Source organism: Carassius carassius, chromosome 36, assembly GCF_963082965.1.
Source record: "Carassius carassius chromosome 36, fCarCar2.1, whole genome shotgun sequence".
In the NCBI taxonomy this organism is placed as follows: Eukaryota; Metazoa; Chordata; class Actinopteri; order Cypriniformes; family Cyprinidae; genus Carassius; species Carassius carassius.
The window spans coordinates 7,012,289-7,034,326 of record NC_081790.1 but is presented as its reverse complement, the minus strand read 5'-3'; the positions used below and the strand labels follow the sequence as shown (position 1 = coordinate 7,034,326).

Here is a 22,038-nt window from a genome sequence, read left to right as displayed (position 1 = left end):
TTTATTACAGATGGAAACTGACAGTGTATCTTTACAGATCTTTAAATATGTTTATATTAACATCTGGGATTCAGTGTGCATGTCAGTTTTTGAAAATGTGGCGGGCAGCATTTAAATTTAGCAGCTCCAGCCGAACTTGCCAATTTCTCTTGCCAAATGTGTTCCTTCCAGTGCAAAAGCCAATGGAGCAAAAGTTTACTGCGGTATTTTTTGTTCTCTTCTGGGAACTTACATAATGATTAGTTATGTTAAAGCAGTTCCTAATCAAAGGGCAAAGAAACACAATCTCAAAAACAGACATATGAAGAAAGACAAAAGTGTTTCCGCCTGTTGAACATATAAACTTATGAAAGCTTATGAACAAACAGCAGAGACTGAATAGAGAGGGGGCACTTCTGTGGGGTCTCTGCTCTGCCATGGGTTGTGTTTATGAGCGTTCAGGTTTCACTTTCGAAAGCTTGCGTCCAGCAGCGGGAGATGGCAGCGTAATAGCTTCGAGTGTCGCTATTCTGTCAGTGGGGCTCAGCTCGGTTCTGTTTCTCCAGCACCGCCCATTCTAGCCTGTCACCATGACAAAAGAAACACTAGCCAATGTCGATTTTCAGAGGAGGATTCGGCTCCTCTCACTCATCACCATTCTAAGATCACTTAACAGACATACAGCTGAGGAGGGATGAATGCACTGTCGGGTGCTGCCGTCAATCCCTACCCCAAGCCGTGTATCTTTATTAGGGTACAAAATCAGTCGTCTTGTCTTAGAGTGAATCCCACCCTTCCACAGCCAGGACCCCCCTGAGGGCCAAAGGAGGGCTGGCTTGAGGAGGGGAGACTCTCAGGGCTCAGCTCGCAGCTGCTCGGGTCATCAGATCCTCTAATGCCTTGTCCTGGTCGTTATTGTGCACGAGCAGTACCTCTTTAATAGTGTCCCTCTCAAAGCCCATTTCTCCAAACCGAGTCATCAGCTGCAGAAATTCCAAAGCCTGTGAAGAGAAAATGCAGCATGAGTACAATCATTTTTATTGTGTGAAAAATGTAATGCAGAAAACTTAAAAAAAGAACGTTTTTCATTTAAATATAGTATGTCAAAACAAGCATTTGCAATTCTGATATAAAGTACAGTCGTGGCCAAAAGTTTTGAGAATTACATAAATATTGGAATTTTGGAAAAGTTGCTGCTTAAGTTTTTATAATAGCAATTTGCATATACTCCAGAATGTTATGAAGAGTGATCAGATGAATTGCATAGTCCTTCTTTGCCATGAAAATTAACTTAGGCCTAGTCCACACGGACACGGGTATTTTTTATAACCAGAGTTTTTCCTCCTGCGTTTAAAAAAAAAATCCCGTCCACATGAAAATGCAAAAACATGCTATCAAGCGCTGTCAAGAGCATGCCACACCAGCATGCGGCGATATAACCAAAATTGAAAGTCACCTTGGCCAATCAGAAGCAGTCAGCAGCACACAATCTGACGTCAAACACAGTGGATAACGGCGCACACTCTGACGTCGCAAGGCAAAAACCCCGGTTATACTGTCCACACGACAACACTGCAACCGGCGTTTCTGAAAATGCTCACCCTGGCCGTAGTTTTCAAAAATGTTCGGTTTCGGTGCCCTGAAACTGCGTTTTCATGTGGACGAAAGGCCGAACCGCGTAAAAAAAGTCACGGTTATAAAAATACCCATGTCCGTGTGGACAGGGCCTTAATCCCAAAAAAACTTTTCCACTGCATTTCATTGCTGTCATTAAAGGACCTGCTGAGATCATTTCAGTAATCGTCTTGTTAACTCAGGTGAGAATGTTGACGAGCACAAGGCTGGAGATCATTATGTCAGGCTGATTGGGTTAGAATGGCAGACTTGACATGTTAAAAGGAGGGTGATGAATGAAATCATTGTTCTTCCATTGTTAACCATGGTGACCTGCAAAGAACGCGTGCAGCCATCATTGTGTTGCATAAAAATGGCTTCACAGGCAAGGATATTGTGGCTACTAAGATTGCACCTAAATCAACAATTTATAGGATCATCAAGAACTTCAAGGAAAGAGGTTCAATTCTTGTAAAGAAGGCTTCAGGGCGTCCAAGAAAGTCCAGCAAGCACCAGGATCGTCTCCTAAAGGGGATTCAGCTGCGGGATCAGAGTGCCACCAGTGCAGAGCTTGCACGCACAGTGAGGCCAAGACTTTTGGAAGATGGCCTGGTGTCAAGAAGGGCAGCAAAGAAGCCACTTCTCTCCAAAAAAAATATCAGGGACAGCTTGATCTTCTGCAGAAAGTATAGTGAATGGACTGCTGAGGACTGGGGCAAAGTCATATTCTCCGATGAAGCCCCTTTCCGATTGTTTGGGGCATCTGGAAAAAGGCTTGTCCGGAGAAGAAAAGGTGAGCGCTACCATCAGTCCTGTGTCATGCCAACAGTAAAGCATCCTGACACCATTCATGTGTGGGGTTGCTTCTCATCCAAGGGAGTGGGCTCACTCACAATTCTGCCCAAAAACACAGCCATGAATAAAGAATGCTACCAAAACACCCTCCAACAGCAACTTCTTCCAACAATCCAACAACAGTTTGGTGAAGAACAATGTATTTTCCAGCACGATGGACCGTGCCAAAGGGAAAAGTGATAACTAAGTGGCTCGGGGACCAGAATGTTGAAATTTTGGGTCCATGGCCTGGAAACTCCCCAGATCTTAATCCCATTGAGAACTTGTGGTCAATCCTCAAGAGGCGGGTGGACAAACAAAAACCCACTAATTTTGACAAACTCCAAGAAGTGATTATGAAAGAATGGGTTGCTATCAGTCAGGATTTGGCCCAGAAGTTGATTGAGAGCATGCCCAGTCGAATTGCAGAGGTCCTGAAAAAGAAGGGCCAACACTGCAAATACTGACTCTTTGCATAAATGTCATGTAATTGTCGATAAAAGCCTTTGAAACGTATGAAGTCCTTGCAATTATATTTCAGTACATCCCAGAAACAACTGAAACAAAGATCTAAAAGCAGTTTAGCAGCAACTTTTTGAAAACTAATATTTATGTAATTCTCAAAACTTTTGGCCACGACAGTACACATGCAACTGTATATTCTAATTAGACAGTAGATTGTAAATCAGACTGTGTGTGTATTTGTGGCTGCTAGAATTCATCCCACCTTTTCCTCTGAACCCTGGTACATCTCCAAGCACTCTTCAACAGCAGTCGCATCAAAACCTCGATCGCACAGTCGACTGTGAGTAAACAGATATTCCAGCACCTATCAATGAGACCAATGACATAAACAGTCTTATTTACATAAAAGTATCACAGACTTGCCCTAAGAATATTCAGGCTTAAAAGTGACCTGTTCCACATTCTGTCCTTGTCTCTGCATGGCTTTGAGAACCCCCTCAAATGAATAACCCATGCCCACTATCGTCTCCACACACTGTCGTTCGCTGGGAGAGAGGCCGTGTAGGATCGTGGAAGCAGGTGGAGGGTTAGTCGCTATGACCTGGTTTGACTGTAAAGATATTATGGAGAAAATAAGTAGAAATATTTCTACTGGCTCATGGGAAAAACATGCATTCATCTACATTTTTTTGCAAATCTCCAATAAAGTTCCTATACAAATTCATTGCAGTTTCCAACTCAAATGACCACTAGTTGCAGTAAAACACCAACAACCTATATTCCTTTTCACACAATGAGGATTATGATTACGGGGCAGATCTAGATAACTGATTTTTTTTACCGATGTCCTTTCTACATTTCTGTGCGTTGATCGTGATAGTACCCTTGCTGTATATGGAGGGTAGGAGAGCTCTCAGATTCAATCAAAAATATCTTAATTTGGGTTTTGAAGATGAAAGAAAGTTTTATAGGTTTGGAATGACAAGAAGGTGAGTAATTAATGACAGAATTTAACTAACCCTTTAACCTTTTGGTGCCACTAACCGGATAACCTTTTGGTAACCCTTTAACCTTTCGGTGCCACTGACCAGATATTTCCTTTCCAAATTGCTGCAATACATACAACACCCAAAATAATAAATTGTAGCCAAATCTACATCAATCTGTTTCGGAATACACACTTTTAGTGGCACTCACTGAAAATTTCACTCTGAAAAAACACAGAAAAAGATACGCAATTTTGCAAAATGTCACCACAGACATGCTTTTCCAACGAGCATTAGCTATTCTGCATGCTAATAATCAGCCCTGACAGGCAAATGTTTCCACCCATGTTACGATACCTGCTTCTGTGCCCCATTCTGAGGAAAGACAGGTTGCTCTTGTCGGAGTGTTGTGATGGTATTTGATGCTGTTCTCTGCAGGGCCAGTGGCGTGCCATTGGATAGGCTGCGTGGTTGGGCTGCTGGGTAAATGCTGAAAGGTGGTTCCAAGGGGGAGTCTCCTGGGTCTGAAAGCTTGGGGAAAGTCAATGAGCGAATGTTACATGGGCGGTCTGCATCAATCTGTCCATGGGGGATTCCCACAACCCCACCCCGGTCTAAGTCCAGCAGTCCAACCAGTCCATTGGGTTGATGAAAGATTCCTTCCTTGGCCTGAAGAGGAGGCGTATCACTGGGAGAAGTGGGGCGATGTTCTGCTGGAGGAAGCGGAGGCGGTGAAACAGACGACTGCGGTTGGCTCTGCAGAATATTCCGCAACTCCTCTTTGTCGTCCAGTGTTTTAAGCTCAAGTTTGTCAAAAGGGTCCTCCTCTCGCTCAAAGTCAGCTAAGTTCAGACTCTGTGGAGCCGGGTTGCTAGGTGCTGGTCGTGTTGGTCCAAAAGATGGGGCTGGGAGAGGCGTGAGAATTTCTGTATGCCGTAGGCCAGCTAAAACTGGGTTCAATGCTGGTGGGACAACGTCCTGCTCATCAGAAGGGTGTGCTTTCTTCCCCCCAACCAATCCAGCATCTGCTTCCTGAGCAGCAGCCTGCCTTTCGTTTTCAGAGTCCGTCCGGGCGACTTCCGCTGCTCGAGCCTCAGCAGCTCGCGCTTTGGCGAGTTCTTCCCCCCACTGAACACTGCGCCTCTCTAGACTAAAGTCATACTGAAGAATAAAGCAAAGTGTTTATTATTTCTGACAAAAAACATTTGTATAATGGAAAGTTAAAGGGAAACTGGACTTACTTGCAGATCCGAGAGTATGGCATTACAATCAGACAAACAGAAGCCAATGGGAAGACCCACTTTTGAGGGACAGCGGAACTTCTCATTCAGCTTGAAAGGAACACCATCAAGGTAGCTGACAGGTCCTTGAACATCGAGTGAAGTAACATGGAGAAAAAAAATGAATAATTTTAAAATGATTTACTTATGCTGACGGCTATTTTTATTTAAAAAAACAAACAAACAGGGCAAATGATTGACTCACCGTTGTTGTGGATATCTGATCCAGACTTCCTCGCAGCCATTTAGAGTAACTAATGAAATAGACAAACAACATAAATTCATACAAACTGCAGTCAGTTACCTATTTTTTTTCCATCCCTACACTTTCCTCTACAGAAGTTACCATTTTTGAACATAGCCCAAACATTACAATCAATAATCAATACTTCATAAGCGAGGTTTCAGATCTTTTTGTCAACAGTTGATAAATACAAGAAAGCCAGAACTATGTTTAAGATAACAACAGAATTGCTTGCTTGTCATTGATAAGTTATCTGTGTCACTATTGAAATATTTTATTTAAATAAACTTCATTGGCTACACATGTGTAGTAATTTAACTATTGATCTTAATTCCATAAACCAAACTGAGTCTATCTCATAACCAATGAAAAACATTACAGATATGAACAGAAATCAGTTTGACCTATATATATAAACTACCAGTAAAATTCTGAAACTCTCTTTCCAACGCTGTATTTGTTTGATTAAAAATATAGTAAAATCTGCAATATTGAGAAATAATACTCCAATTACGTAACACTATATATGTTAATATAATGTGGTTTTAAAATGTTATTTCAGCAGCCATCACTCTAGTTGAAAAGACGATAATTTACTTGAAATAGAAATCTTTTGCAACATTATACACTGTCCCTTTTAAAATATATAACATAGCTTCACAAATGTATTTAGCATACTTTTTGCATTAACTGTATAAAATGTATAGTACAATAATCCTAACAGTTAGACATGCCCAAAAGAAATATGGAAAAGCAATAAATAATAATCATTATTATTATTATACATTTTATGTTTTTGTTGTTGTCTAATGATGACTGTCAAAAAGTTAATAAAAATGTGTATGTAAATTGGTAATCAAATAGTTCTGAAAATTGATGAGAGAAAAACTCTAGATCACTAGAAGCAGTGTCCAACAGCATTAAATTACAAGCTTTTCGTGTACTTTCTTACAGTGAAACAGTAAACAGATACGCTTCTACATTTACAGGAAGTCTACCACCTAAAACATACCAATAAAGTGAGCACAACTGATAACTGTGTGATGAGAACTAGGGAACAAAAGTATATCACATGCTGACAAATAGGCTGATAAACCGGGTTTGAGGTCATTTCACCACCCACGATCTCTTACATAAAACGCATAGCAGTTGATTAGAAGAGAAAAAATCATAACCAGTTTGTTAACTAACGCACATACATATAACAGGTTTGTTGCGTAATAATAATAAAGACAACGAGAAATTCATTCAGACAGCAGCATAGATGAGTCCTATACCAGCACAATTTCAACAATAAATCCTTAGATATAACTGTTACTGAAAAGACACTGTTGGGACTGGTTGGTTTATTTTGAAACTGGGTGTTGATGATGACACATATTTCTCCTCTGGCTCCTTACCAAGCTTCTATGATTTTCTCCTTGTCTGCTAGTCATATCAATCAAAAGATTAAAGTATTTAAGACCTAAAACCAAAGATCTGGTAATTAAGAACTAAATAAGCACGGAAGTGAATGAGGACGTTTGGTTAAAACAACTGTCTAGTTTTGTTTCAGTTCAGGTTAGTGAAGCGACCAAACAGGGCCCGACTTCCCCTGCCACCGCCCCTCGAACTGTCCCTGCGTGTCCCACCGGTGTCCTTACCAGTATCTGCTCTGTCTTCAGTCTCCGAATAGGTCTCTCACTTGTCCTTGGACATAAAAGCTCCAGTCGGTGCTCTCAGATGAGGAGATTTACTGAAAACCGAGTATATTTCCTGCTTCATCGCGGAACGCCATCTTTGTTTGACCGCCTCCTTTGGTTCCTGTGTGACGACATGCGATTGCACTGAATGACGACAGGTTCTACCAATCAGAGAAGAGCTGGGTTAGGGATCTGTATCGGCCTTTGCACATGGGTTCAGCATGCGTTTGAGTCCATCAACCTGGAAAATGATTGTGTTTTGATCTATTTTAGTTTGTTGCATATTGTTTATTTGTTAACTGTTAATAATAATTAAGAGGTTAAATAGAGAAATCTATCTATCTATCTATCTATCTATCTATCTATCTATCTATCTATCTATCTATCTATCTATCTATCTATCTATCTATCTATCTATCTATCTATCTATCTATCTATCTATCTATCTATCTATCTGTTTGTGTCTGTACTTCCACCCATCCATCTTTTCTTTCTTCTCTCCAACCAACCATAAGACTACACTTTCAAAGAAACATATATAAATATATATAAGTTTTAGTTCTACTTCTAAGTTCTAAGTATAAAATTAATTTCTAATTATATTTATTTAGGCCTATTTGTTTTCTTTCCTTTAAGACTTGCACTCTTTTGTTTTCTAACAGCTTTTTTCCCCTTTAAATAAGCCCTAGCTTTCTCTAATCTTTTTCTATTTGTTTTCTTTTTTTCTTTTTATTATATAATATAAAAAAAAAAATCATTGCTACGTTGTACTGCGTTAGACTAACTGAGACTTGTTATAGCACTTGCATATTATTGGTCTTTTGTTGTTTTTGATTGCCTCCATTGTCCTCATTTGTAAGTCGCTTTGGATAAAAGCGTCTGCTAAAAGACGTAAATATATAGAGACATACGCATTATGCAAAGCAGCTGATTTTGACATAAAAGGATATAAGGTTATACAGGCCAACAAAGGAGAGGGTTTTTTTTTAGGGAAAATAATTTTATTTCTGCTTTCTTTTCCATCTTTTTATTATTGTTTATTATCTTCATTTTGCATTTTAATTAGTATTTCCTCTTTTTCTTGTTCCTTTTTTGGTTGAGGATATATTCTTATTACTTGTATTTTAAATTACGTTTTTGCTTACTGAAATATTCTCTTATATAGCGCATTTTAAAATAATTGTAATATAATATTTTTCTGTATGTAATATGTACTACCTATGTAATAACACATATAGAGGTTGTATGGTAAGTATTTACAGTCGAGTGTCCTGCGTAATGACGCACTGGCGTACAGACGTGTACAGGCACGCACTATGATAACCGGAAGCATCAATAGAAGCGATTGAGAAACGGCGAAAGAAATCACCACCTGTCGATTGCGTTCATATATCTCTCCTGCGCTCCCATTAATCTCCATAGCCCACTTCCATAACACCCATACCCTTTAGTTAATTCGCTGTCGAGTCGGTCTGGACGGATAAAGCAGAGCTGGCAGTGTAATTCTTTGCGCAAACGGGGGGTTTTGAAGGTGCGTTATAGCCTCGCAGCAGAACAAATGTAAACAAGCAGCTGATCAGCTGTGCGGCCGAAGACGCGCAACAAAACGGCGTGATGACAGCGATCCGCAGGGTTTGACAAAAATATTCTGCATCTTATAAAGCGAAATTAGAGATCTATTTGCATGCTGTAGACTTTTTTTTAGACGTTAGGGCAGTACACGAGGACAACTCCCAACCAATCCATCGCCTTCACCTGCAGCAGCAAATACAGAACAAACGGCTTATTATTATTATTTTTATTATTGATTAGAAGGGTGATAAATAGATTTATTTGTCTTAACATCTCCTATAAGATTGGAAAACTTCACGCCTAACAGAAAAAGCAACAGGATTCGAGAAATAACAAAGGAAAAATAAGGTTAACAGTCTCTTTAGGGCCCCAAGGAATAAATAAATATCAGAAACGTGTTGATATTTACATGAAGCTGGAACTTTAAGGCACCCGAACATCACATTTCCTGGGGAGCAGCGCAGGTATGGATCTATGTATAAACATGTTTTTATTCATCAAAATGTTTTTGCATACAAACCTAATCATACATTTGTACAGCATTTTTTATGTTTTTTTTTTCTTTCATTTTGCAATTTCCTTTAACTCTCAGTGGCCAAATAGCATATATATATATATATATATATATATATATATATATATATATATAGTATATATAGTATATATATAGTATAGTATAGTATAGATAGATATAGATAATATTTACCACATGCAATACTAATATGCATTAATAATGAGTACTATAGCAATATATTTAGACCAACTACAGAAAAGAAAATAGTTTTTGTCAACGGGATTGTCAAAAAAAAATAATAATAATAAAAAAAAAAATATATATATATATATATAATTATCTGAAAACAACTAAACTTGTTTTCATTAAATCCACAGTAAGACTGTCATGGCACACCAGCAGATGCCGAGCTCTCAGAAGGCTCTGATGCTGGAGCTGAAATCCCTGCAGGAGGAGCCAGTGGAGGGTTTCCGCATCACTCTGGTGGAGGAGTCGGACCTCTACAACTGGGAGGTGGCCATCTTTGGCCCTCCAAACACACTTTATGAAGGGGGCTACTTTAAGGTAAGCCTTGTGTGGATTTAAATTATGTTCTTGAATGCTTACCAATCGACTAGGCTGTTGTGAGTCAGACAAAGCAATTCAAGTCTGCATGATAATATTTAATTCTGAAGTGTACCTTGCATACTTGTTCTCCCATGTTTTGCACTCTCAAGTTTTTCTTTCCCCGGGTGATGCGTTTCTTATACTCCAGAACTCTATCTTTATCCCTGACAGATATTAATGACATCTCGATATGAGAGCTAAAAAGAGAAGGACAGTGCGTTTTAACTGTATTCCCTGTAGTCGTATTCTCAGTGTTATCAACTGCAATAGTCAGTACTTTCAGTGACGCAGTCCTCAAATTTACCAACAACAACAAAAAAATCCTCAGCATTCCTTCATAGGTATATTATTGTATCATCATATGACACAGGTCACAGTCTTTTGGTGAAGTTTTGTTTATTAATTTAAGTTAGCAATTTAGTATGGCTGATTCATTTATAAAAAATTCAATTTTTGTTATGTTAAAATTCATTCTTCGGTCCCAGCTTAATAATTCACCCAAAAATGAAAATTTGCTGAAAATTTAGTCACCCCCAGGTTATCCAATATGTAGATGAGTTTCTTTCTTCATGGGAACAGATTTAGAGAAATTTACCATCACTTGCTCAGCAATTGATCATCTGCAGTGAATTGGTGCCATCAAGAGTTCAAACAGCTGGTAAAAACATACAATAATCCACATGACTCCACTTCATAAACTTACATCTTGTGAAGTGAAAAGTTGCATGCTTGTTATAAGAAACAATCCACCATTAAGGCTTTTTTAACTTCAAACAATTGCCTCTGGCTCCTCTTTCCACGATACTGCTTCCTCTACATCTACATCTTGAATGTTCTGAGGGTGAGTAAATTCTAATTTGGGTGAACTATTCCTTAAATATAAGAGTCATTTATTAGTTGAGTTCGGAGAAGGGTTACATTTTGGTGCAAACAGTGAATTCAATATTTTGACGTACATATACGGTATGTTTTGAAGAAGATTATGGTATCTTTGTAAACACAGACTTGGGTTCCACCCATCAGACAAAGTATTTAAAATTTGCAGTTATCAGGCTTCAGCAAGAAATTGCATTGCAATAGATATTGCATCTTTGCTGAAAAGCATTTATAGTTTGTTATATGTCAAATGTAATGTGTGTATGTATATATACATATATATTTACATATATATATATATATATATATATATATATATATATATTAGTGCTGTCAACGTTAACGCGTTAACGCATGCGATTAATTTTTGTCTGGTTTAACGCGTCAAAATATTTAACGCAATTAACGCAGCATCCGTATTTTCTGCCATCCGTTGGCTAGCTTTACATTATATGATCACGCTCTTATTCATTTAAATGGTTTTAAACATTTCAAGCGCGGCAAGACAAAAGAGAATGCGCTGTCTGTGAATGCCCTTATGTGACACATACACACGTACACACACACACACATACACAATGCATAGACAGGGCGCCAGAATCCAGTTCTCTTAAGCGCTTGAACTAACAATAAACATCCCAAAGTGCCAGTTTTGTCGATTATCCTCAAAAGAGCAATCTTAAATGATTTATATAAAGTCTAAAATGAACAAAAAGAGTTGTGAGAGAATGAGGCGAGATCCATAGACAGTATATAAACGGTGAGATCCGCGTGTCTGTCTGCTCTTAAAGGGACAGCAGCCAATAATTTTAAGTTTACTTAATTAAAAACTGTTATATTTTTGAAGCCTAATAATAAATGTAAAAAAAAAAAAATCAGTAGCTGTATTAATATCAGTAATACTGGCCTTCATTCATAAAAAGATGTCATTTAAACAAGTATTTAAATTTAACTGTGAAATTATTACATTAAAAAATATATTAAAAACGTACAAAAACATTTCTTTTTTTATTGCGATTAATCACAGAAAAAATGTGTGATTAATCTAGTTAAAGTTTTTAATCGATTGACAGCACTTATATATATATATATATATACATATATATATATATATATATATATATATACACACATATATATTCAAGTTTTTAGAGCTTCAAAGAGCTGTGTCATTTGTACCCATTTATTTCTAATGATCACAAATGGAGAAAGTTAGATTAGATCAGGTTTTAGCTTTCTAACACAAAATGTTTTGACTGAGACTTCTATCTTCATTCACGCTGTCACAGTCATGCTGCGGTCTGACTTGTGCACTAGCCAGTTCATGTAGTTTGACACATAATCAGCAGTCAACAGCAGTGGCGAGTAGCAGGATTTCCACTCGCAAAGAAGATAAGAAATTAGAGTAGCACTGCATTCATGTTTAAAGCAAAAATGACAATTATATCATTATTTACTCACCCTCATGTCATTCCATACCTGTAGGACTTCTTTATCATATGGAACACAAAAGGAGGGAAGAATGTGACTAAAGGTTTCTCTCTGGAGGTTTCAAGTTTCATAAAAGATGCAGAAAAAGTATCATAAAACTACTTTTTACGACTTGTGCATTATATTCCAAGTTCTATGAGTCATAACCTTGAGAGGAAAAGACTGAAATTTAAATGACCACCATTATTCACCATAGCTCTATTTGGTCTGTGGGCAATTTCTAAATGAACAAATCTTTCTTTTAAATCTTATCTTTATTTTTTTTTTCAAAGATTCATTTCATATGGGATTCTAACAACATGAGGGTTAGTTATTATTAACCGAATTTTCATTTTTGGCTGAACTATTCCTTTAAAACTGTACTCATGGCCATAGCCACATAACCTATAACTAACTGCTCTCACAATCATTGCAGTTGTTATAACTAAACTCAAAGCCACAATCACTTTCAAAATCACTATTCTTATAATAACCACAATCACAAAACTCAGCACAAAATAGTACTATCAGCACTGCACTGAAGAGGGTGCAGCATTTAACACAGCGCTGCACTGTTTAGCAGAATTGCACTGTTGTCTCAAGCACGCTTTTGGCACCACAAAAGAAACCTGATGAAGAGTACATGATTTTGAGATTCATGAGGATTATGTATATATGAACCTTTTTAGTCTGTGTCCTTTCCATTTTGGGACTGATTTAATATGGCTTATATGTGAGCTATTAATGCTTAGTGTTTCACTCTGTCTCTTTCCCCAGGCCCATATAAAATTTCCTATTGACTACCCCTACTCTCCACCGACCTTCCGATTCCTCACAAAGATGTGGCATCCAAACATCTATGAGGTGAAAATGCTTGTGTATGCCTGTTTAATGCATGTTTACTGCACCACCAAATGGATTACATCAGCTTAAAACTAACATTAGTAATCAATGCTGCCATTGTTGCTTAATGTACATTTCTCTACCCTAGAATGGCGACGTGTGTATTTCCATCCTCCATCCTCCTGTGGATGACCCTCAGAGCGGAGAGCTGCCCTCAGAGCGATGGAACCCCACCCAGAATGTCAGGTATTCCGGTGGAAATACCCAGAATTTCACTCAAATAGGCTAAAGGGCTGTTCTTTTAAATTTTCTGTTAATTAAAGAATAAAATTTTTTTTTATAACTGTTTCCATTAAAATGTTAATCCGCACAGTGTTTATCAGTATATTAGAGTGATTTCTGAAGGATAATGTGACACTGAGGACTAGAGTAGTGATGCTGAAAATTCAGCTTTGCATTACAGGAATAAATAGAATTTTTAAATGTATAAAACAGAAAACACTTATTTTTAATTGTAAATGATATTTCACAATATTACTGTATATTTGATCAAATAAATGCAGCCTTGTCAGCATTAGAGAATTCTTTCAAAAAAATGTCATACATTTTAAAGACCCCATTGAACGGCAGAGTAACGTGTGTGTTTGTCTGTAGAACAATCCTGCTGAGCGTGATCTCACTGCTGAATGAACCCAACACCTTTTCTCCTGCAAACGTGGATGCATCGGTAATGTTTCGTAAGTGGAGGGACAGCAAAGGCAAGGACAAGGAATACGCAGAGATTATAAGGTACGACCACTTCATCATTTAAATGACTTCCATGAAAACACATTCTCTGCTATTTATATCAAATTACATTCAGTTTAAAGGCCAGTCTGAAACTTTTTCTCCTGCTCTTTGACACTTTTAATATTAAGAAGAACTTTCAATATTTTTATTTGCTTCACCTCACAACATATAAAGCACATAAAGTACAGATGCATATAATAAATGGTTAATATATTATTACGGATGCTTGCTAACTAATCTGTCCTGCACTGTTTGTGCTACTGACATGAATAAATTTCAATCTAATAATTTTTGCCTCTTGGTTGATAAAACAGATGTGAAAAGTTCACTACACTTACATTGAAGTAAGGGAGCTAAGATATCAGATATCAGAATATCATAAGAAACTTGGTCATGTGTGTTTTTCTCTTAGTAACTATTAAGCATCCACAATGAACACTCTGAAAATTTGTTTCTTCTTTCTGAAAATATGTGAAATATATTTATACATGTAGCTGTAACATTTGCAACTGTTAAAAGAAGCTGTGAAGCCTTAATTGTTTTGCAGAGATCCAGCAAAGTGCTAACACAAAACTCACAACTGTAGCAACTGTATAGCAATGTTTCAAGAACCATTCAGAACACCTTAGTAACAGCAGCACCCTGGCAACCGCACAGCACATCCAAGCATTGTGTACAACTTATATAAACTTCAGGAATAGTTCAAATTAAATTATACCCCTAAAGTTGGCTGAGATCTAGGTTAAACATTGACTAAGGCCTGATTTTTGGCCAACACACTCCCATTGCACCATCCCACTGAAGTTCAGGACATACTGCTCCGAGTGTCTTTATTTCCCTTGGGCAAGTAAACATTACTGAAAAATGTTGAACTTTTCCCTTATTGACATTCTTTTCTTACAGAAAAGTCTCTTATGTTCACCAAGGCTATGTTTATTTGACCAAAATACAGTAAAAACATTAATACTGAGAAATATTGTGTTAATGAATATTTAACATTGAGAAATATTACAATAACTTTTCAGGAGCCATTACTTCATTCTTTAGTGCCTCTTCAGACACCATTTTTATATTTGATGCATACAAAATATCTCTTATTATATAATGTTGAAAACATTAATGCTGCTTAATATTTTTGTGGAATCAGTAATAAAAATTTTTTTTTCAAGACTTGTTTGAAAAAGAATTCACTTGAAATAGAACATTTTGTTAAAATTTAAAATGCCTTCGATGTACATTTTGATCAAATTAATGCATCCTTGCTGAAAAAAGTATTAATTTATTTTTGAAAATATATAGTAGTATGTATATACAGGTGCATCTAAAAAAATGTGAATATCGTGAAACAGTTCATTTTTTGTAACATTTCAAAAAGTGAAACTTTCATATATTGTAGATTCATTACATGTATAGTAAAACATAAAAAAAAATTGTTTTAATTTTGATGACTAGAGCTTACATTTGAGTTTCATCAAATGACCATCCCTACAGAATAAATTTTGGGTATCTTTTGTTTTTTGAAACCACAATAATGGGGAAGACTGCTGACTTGGCAATGTTCCAGAAGACAATCATTGACACCCTCTACAGAGAGGGTAAGTCACAGAAGGCCATTACTGAAAGGGCTGGCTGTTCACCAAGTGCTGTATCAAAGCATATTAAATGCAAAGTTGACTGGAAGGAAGAAAATGGGTAGGAAAAGGTGCACAAGCAACAGGGATGACCGTTAGCTTGAGAATACTGTCAAGCAAAGCTGATTCAAACACTTGGGAGAGTTTCACAAGGAGTGGACTGAAGCTGGAGTCAGTGCATCAAGAGTCACCACGGTCAGACGTCTTCAGGAAAAGGGCTACCAAGCCATTTCTGAAACAGAAACAACGTCAGAACCATCTTACCTTGGCTAAGGAGAAAAAGAACTGGACTGTTGTTCAGTGGTCCAAAGTCCTCTTTTCAGAATAAGTCAATTTTGCATTTCATTTAGAAATTAAGGTCTGGAGGAAGACTGATGCTGTAATTTGTGCTTAAGAACCCCCAACCAAGTATTGAGTGCATATATGAGCATAATTTAATGAACTTGAACTTTTCTGTTTTGCAAATCCTTTTTTTTTTTTCAGGAAATATTCTAATATTTTAAGATACTGGATTTTTTACTTTCAATCAAAATGAAAACAAAAAACTTGTGATCTATTTTACTTTACATGTAATGAATGTATAATATTTGAAAGTTTACTTTTTAAAATAAATGACAAAAAACTTTTTCACAATATTCTAATTGTTTGAGATGCACCTGTGTACATATATATATATATATATATATATATATATATATATATATATATATACACACACACAAAAAGCCTTAACTAGTTAACTAGTTCGACTCTGTCTTCGATTGTGCACAGGAAGCAGGTGATGTCCACTAAGGCAGATGCAGAGCGAGATGGAGTTAAAGTACCAACGACGCTAGCTGAGTACTGCATCCAGACCAAAGTGCCTTCCCACGATAGTAGCTCTGACCTGCTCTATGACGATCTATATGACGACGACATAGAGGAGGAGGAGGAGGACGAAGACGAGGCGGAGGCCAGTGGGATTGGCTGCGGAATGGCCGGGGACTGTTTTGGCGATGAAGACGACTCTGGCAACGAGGAATCTTGACCTCCTTCCACCGTTTCCGTGACACTGACCTTTGCCCTCTCATTATTCTTTTCCCTGACAGCCTCATGTTTCATATTCTCTTTTCCTGTGCTTAAAGCTTTCATTTTTCACTCTGTTCCAAAAACTCATTACTTTAGAACTCTGTCCTTTTCAGCACCTCCCCATTCATAAGTAAAGTTCACTATGGGTTCACAAAACCAGTCATTTTTAGTAATGTTTCACATCCCACCTTCTCCTGCCTCTTAACCTCAGGGCTTTTGGATAATCAGAGCTTGTCAGGCCACCTTAAACATGCATTTCAAAATGTGTTGTTAATTGCAACCCTTTTTTTGAGGCTAGTTCCCTCAGAAAATATAAATCTGTTGTGATTTACTCACCCTTATGTTGCAAGAGAAGCTGTTTTGAGATTTTTGAGCTGATTTTTCCAAAAGATAAAAACCAAACAATGCCAGTGTCCAAATTCACCTACTTCCCCTACCATTTAGTAGACAAAAACAGTACAGAATAGGGAAAAAAAAGAGAGAAAAAAGTCAGAATTGCGAGATGTGAACAGAAATCTAAATTTCAAGATTAAAAACTCACAGATCAGAGAAAAAAAGTCAGGATTGGGAGATATAAACTTGTAATTGTGAGCACAAAAGTCTTAAGTTGTAAGATTTAAATTGGTATTTGACCCTTTGCAAAAAGCTTGATTGACAGGCGATCTGACAATTCATAATGCTGAATCTGCCAGCATGTCCGACAAACAAATCAGACAGGAGAGTAAATAAACTAAGAGACAGTAAAGAGCCACAAAATAGTATTGATTGACTGATAGATTTCAGAGAAAAAAAGTCCAAATTGCAATATACAATGGCTTTGGAAGAGGATGAAGGTCAAAATCTAAGTTCTTCCTTCCTTAAGGATCACTAAAGCTCTCATGTATGCTCTAAACCATTGATTCTTGTGTTTCATAACCGAATGCATTATGCCAGTTTGAATCAAGACAGCCACACAGGTTTGCAATGATATGAGGGTGAGTAAATAAATAAAACTTCAATTTTTGATCCAACTAATCCTTCAACCCACCCATGAGCTAGTTAAAATCACCATCAAAGGAATGTTTTGTTCATTTCCAAGTTTCTTTACAGTATAGGGCTTCACCGATTCCACTATATGTATGTACTTAAGATCCCACTTAGAAAGGTAAGTATTTGAGGGTAGGAAAACAGAGAAAAAAATGGTTTCCTTCTCATAAAATGTAATTTCATCATTTTGACCAGCCATCCACATCAGCAGGGTCACCTTCACAACTACATCCTCTTATGCGCAGCTCATATCCCCAAATCACCTGAGCTTTTTGAGCCATTAAATCACAGTGTCAGATTATATGGCACATGAAGGTGCTTTCAAGTGCTCAGCAACACTAGCATTAAAACTACTTCCAGCAAACCTTCATTTCGCTGACCCAGAAACTATGATGAGACTGTTTAAGTCACTATGATGATGTCCCACTAATATTCCATCCACCAATTTTGGCTGAAGGTAATTATACTGTTATGCTTTTAAATGTACACATACTCTTGGTAATTGATCACGAATGAGTGTCCAAGCAGCTGTACCAAACCGTTTCCGTTTCTCACCGATTTTGACTGAAAATCTTGGGAGTTTTTTTTTCTTTTTTTTAAGTACAGGGTTTTTGAGATCAGTGACTGCTGAGAACATTTCACTCATCACCGGTCTTATGCTTTTTTGCATTGGCAACGGTGTGGTCTTGGGCCGTAGCTTTCAAGAGCATGCTTGTGTGTTTTAATGTGTTTTATATGATGTGTCAATCATCCGATGAGGGACGCGAATCCCTAAGGTCTCATTAATGGGGGTGGGAGCGTAGACGTTTATGCACATGGGGTCTCAGGTACACCTTTATTCCCACAAACCAGCCAAGGACACGGATACTGATTCCTGGTTCTTCAAAACCCCTCCAGAAGGGAGTGTGGATGTAAGGATCATAAGGAAACAGTGCTCTCGTACTCTACCGAGCATCATGAACTCACTGAACTATCTAGAACAATCGTTCCCGGCTCAATCGCTCAATTAAACTTTTGGACTACGGGCCAAAAGGGCTCAACAGGGACGATTCGATTACATGTTCAGCAAGAGACTCTCGGTGTATTGCACCCCTGTGCACAGTAAAACAACCAAGTTAATTTCAAAAAGTGTTGTGACGTTAATCGACAGTGGATTTGTCTTGAAGGATTTTATTATTTGTGTCATGAGTGTGTTTTTAATGTTTCACTAATGATTTTTTGTTTTTCATGCCATTTTTTGACAGGATTTGTAATCCTGAGTCAGATCAAAACAACCGAAGTCATTATTTGCTCCAAGTTCGATGCATTTTCTTTATCTTGTAATGTTGTTAAAGGGAATACCATTCTAAATATTCACATAAGGAAGAATGGAGAACTGTAAGAATGATTCTAAATCGATACCTGTTTCTATTCTAATCATAAGAATTTGAGTTTGGGGGGATGGGGTGTCCAGTATGATCATTTTAAGACTGTGCTTGTATGATCACAATACAATTCATTTTTGTTTGTGTGTTTGTAGAGGAGTTAATGCAATTAAACCATTAGACAAGACATTTTGAGGTGCTTTCGGTTCATGGCGGTGTTGATATCGTTGACTAAAACTACTAAAAAACAAAACCTCAAACTAAAATAAAATGTAAACATCAAAAAAGCTAAAATAAAGTTAAAGTTAAAAGCTAAAGTAAACTTTAAATGACAAATTTAAACTATATTTTTGACATTTTTAAACTGAAGTGTAAGTACTAAAATTACTAACTGAAATAAGAAATACATTTCAAAGCGCTTTAACTGAAATTCAAATGAAAAATATAAAAATAAAAGCTTGTTTGAAATATGAATAAAGCCTATAATAGAATACAATTAATACTAAAACAATCATTGATTCTTAAACAGTGTTTCTCATTACTGGTTTCATTACAATTAATAATTTAGGACAATCTGAATGATACAGGATTCATAGCAAAACAACTTGCATCTAATTTTATAGACTTTTTGATGGACCCTATATTGTAACATTGAAAAACTGTACAGTATGTGGACAAACTTGTGGAAAAGTGACAATGAGATTGGATAATGTGTGTGTATAGAAAAAAAATTAGTTGTATGTGTTAATGGTGTCATAATCCACTTACAAGCCTTGTAGTCCATCAATTTCAAGTATTTATGTCGGTGTGTTTTTCTTTTTTTATTGTGGGGCTTCTCGACATGATTTTCCATGTTAATTGACAGTATGCCACAGATCATTACAGCTAACCCGGAACAATCTTGGGAATGAATGGCAGCTTTGTTTTACTTGTTGGTGGAGATTTAAAGGTTGTGCATTTGTCTTAATATTTTTAACTTCTTGGAAGCAACCTTTTTATGAATTCAAATTAAATTCAGCTTAGCAAGTAAAGACGCAAAAAGGATTGAAGTCAAATGTCTATTCTCACAGTCAAATTTCATAAAGCACATTAGGTCCTCCATAATTAATTTGACATCCTAAAACAATTTTATAAAGATGAGAGCTAGCATTCAACTCTGTCAGTGTCTAAATGTCAAAACCAAGTGTAAATGTTACTGTTTGCCCTGTGTTTCTAGATACCGCTGTGCTGCTGTAAGTGTGTCCTGTAAGTCCTGGTATTTTGCCAGCTTGCAGGCTTCCTCTAGTTTGGCCCAGCGGTAATCCTGGTGTTCATCTGAGAGAACGACCTGTGTGTTTGGGTCACGCAGCTCAGCCAACCAATAGAGGACATCTTTGTCCTTTCCTCGGACCTGATAGTGCAACCTCTGCAGGAAGCCGTCGACCATACGCAGGTGATCTTTACCTAAACCTGCTTCCTCCTGTGTCTCTCTCAAGGCGGTGGTAAAGTCGTCCTCTCCAGGGTCAACATGACCTTATGGAGGAAAGATAATGTTATTATTTCAGAAACAATACTAAGAAATTGAAGATAGCCATATGTGTTCAACTGATTTGCTCCTGATAATAGGTCATTTTACCACTATTTGTGGCAGTTGTGGTTGTGATTTTTTTTAATTACATTTAGTTTATAAATGCTTTACAAACTTATTTGTTTTGTGAGTAGAAATAAGCATTATGTTGAAAATAAGCAATAATATTCTTTAAAATTGGCATATAACAATAAGTTGTTCAAAATGAAATTGAGAGTTAAATGAGTGGAACACAGGAAAAGCATAAGCTTGGAGATGCACCTTTGGGTGGTGTCCAGTGGTGTTCCCCATAGGACGTCTGCAGCAGAAGGAACTCTATATTATCAGGGGGAGGCTTCTGGACCAAACGCCGAAAAATAACAAATCCACATGCCCGCAATGCCATAACCTGGAAATACACAGCCTGGTAAAGCACATGCAACTGTAACTGCCTATTATATTTATATATATATATATATATATATATATATATATATATATATATATATATATATATATATATATATATATATATATATATATTTTTTTTTTTTTTTTTTTTTTTTTCTTCATAAAACAGGTTTGACTTAAAAAAAAAATTGTATGATAATTTGATTTATCAATTATTTGTTTTGTAGATATCATAAAGCATCTTATAAGTACATAATTAAATATATTATATTCCGTTTATAAAACAGAAAAATCCTAAAAAATGATGGAAAAATAAAGAAAACATTTTTAATTATTAAATTTTTTATATTTTAACAACAGTTTTTAGTATTTAAAGATGTGTTACAATAGTTAAGAAGGCCTATGGTTTATATAGTTTTGTACACATTTTATATGTAATATTTAATTGGAGAATGTTTTGTTTAATATTTTTATTTAGTTTTTGATAATATAAAGCGTCTTGTAAATTGTGTTTTCTAAAAAAGAATTTCATATGCCATTTTTTCAAACACCTGAAACTACCATTTTCTGATTTGCAGAAACCCTGCTGAATAAGTGTCGAAGTCTACTTCACTGTCATTTTAGCACATCGCATGATAATGGATAAAAAAAAAAACTAAAGTGTTCTTCAGGAAACAGCAGTAACGTTTGACAGTTTGGGAACACCGCTTTCACAAACCCGTTTAAGAGGGTTTTCCAACAGAAAATGTCAACTGCAAGTCTTTTGAATGCATTTTAATTTGTTTAAATACAAACTGTGGGTTGGAAACACTAATTAATGAAACTGGACTCGTTTATGTGTAACATGCCTGTATTTACGATTTCTAGACAAGATATCAGGCTAACACCATTCATTAGCTGCTCTCAAGCTATAGCTTAGGATTGAAAAATTTCACTTACGTCTAGCCGGTAATGATTTAGTGTTCCTTTTTGTTTAGAATAGATGCGAAATATCCTGGCACATTAATAAACGAATGGCGCATGGAAAAGAGTTTAGCAAGCAGGATACTTTCTGTTTTGACTGCGCAGCTGCGTAACTGCTGCGCAAAGACGACGTTGAAGAGTACGCAGAGAGAGAGAGTCGCTCTCTGATTGGTTCCTTCAGTGGTCATTTAAATAATAAGAGTCTACTGGTCTAGGTCTAGACACTATTGTTTATTTTTTGTTTATTTATTGTTTTTTTATATATTTATTTATGG

General features: G+C 36.7%; 3 protein-coding genes across 3 annotated transcripts; 1 reads left to right on the top strand and 2 right to left on the bottom strand.

Annotated features, from left to right (window-relative positions):
* Window positions 1-648: 648 nt before the first annotated feature.
* ubap1 (ubiquitin associated protein 1) lies at window positions 649-7,225 on the bottom strand. Its single transcript, XM_059526045.1, has 7 exons — window positions 7,046-7,225; window positions 5,364-5,412; window positions 5,120-5,244; window positions 4,236-5,039; window positions 3,344-3,502; window positions 3,155-3,256; window positions 649-980 (listed from the first exon to the last, which is right to left on the bottom strand). Exons 2-7 carry the CDS (start codon window positions 5,401-5,403, stop codon window positions 840-842), a joined length of 1,371 nt encoding a protein of 456 aa, XP_059382028.1. The 5' UTR covers window positions 5,404-5,412; window positions 7,046-7,225; the 3' UTR covers window positions 649-839.
* A 2,331-nt stretch (window positions 7,226-9,556) lies between these two features.
* On the top strand, window positions 9,557-16,536 carry ube2r2 (ubiquitin-conjugating enzyme E2R 2). The gene is made up of 5 exons (XM_059526044.1): window positions 9,557-9,734; window positions 12,900-12,986; window positions 13,114-13,211; window positions 13,620-13,754; window positions 16,157-16,536. Exons 1-5 carry the CDS (start codon window positions 9,558-9,560, stop codon window positions 16,410-16,412), a joined length of 753 nt encoding a protein of 250 aa, XP_059382027.1. The 5' UTR covers window position 9,557; the 3' UTR covers window positions 16,413-16,536.
* Window positions 16,537-19,653: 3,117 nt separating this feature from the next.
* nudt2 (nudix (nucleoside diphosphate linked moiety X)-type motif 2) lies at window positions 19,654-21,899 on the bottom strand. The gene is made up of 3 exons (XM_059526043.1): window positions 21,740-21,899; window positions 20,672-20,798; window positions 19,654-20,355 (listed from the first exon to the last, which is right to left on the bottom strand). Exons 2-3 carry the CDS (start codon window positions 20,793-20,795, stop codon window positions 20,036-20,038), a joined length of 444 nt encoding a protein of 147 aa, XP_059382026.1. The 5' UTR covers window positions 20,796-20,798; window positions 21,740-21,899; the 3' UTR covers window positions 19,654-20,035.
* Window positions 21,900-22,038: the final 139 nt, after the last annotated feature.

Coding starts and splice junctions, on each gene's coding strand:
- nudt2 (XM_059526043.1), bottom strand. CDS start 20,795: ATGGCATTGCGGGCATGTGGATTTGTTATTTTTCGGCGTTTGGTCCAG. Junction 20,356..20,671: donor CCACTGGACACCACCCAAAG/GTGCATCTCCAA, acceptor TTCCTCCATAAG/GTCATGTTGACCCTGGAGAG.
- ube2r2 (XM_059526044.1), top strand. CDS start 9,558: ATGGCACACCAGCAGATGCCGAGCTCTCAGAAGGCTCTGATGCTGGAG. Junction 9,735..12,899: donor ATGAAGGGGGCTACTTTAAG/GTAAGCCTTGTG, acceptor CTCTTTCCCCAG/GCCCATATAAAATTTCCTAT. Junction 12,987..13,113: donor GGCATCCAAACATCTATGAG/GTGAAAATGCTT, acceptor TCTCTACCCTAG/AATGGCGACGTGTGTATTTC.
- ubap1 (XM_059526045.1), bottom strand. CDS start 5,403: ATGGCTGCGAGGAAGTCTGGATCAGATATCCACAACAACG. Junction 5,040..5,119: donor CCATACTCTCGGATCTGCAA/GTAAGTCCAGTT, acceptor TTTATTCTTCAG/TATGACTTTAGTCTAGAGAG. Junction 3,503..4,235: donor AGAATGGGGCACAGAAGCAG/GTATCGTAACAT, acceptor ATATCTTTACAG/TCAAACCAGGTCATAGCGAC.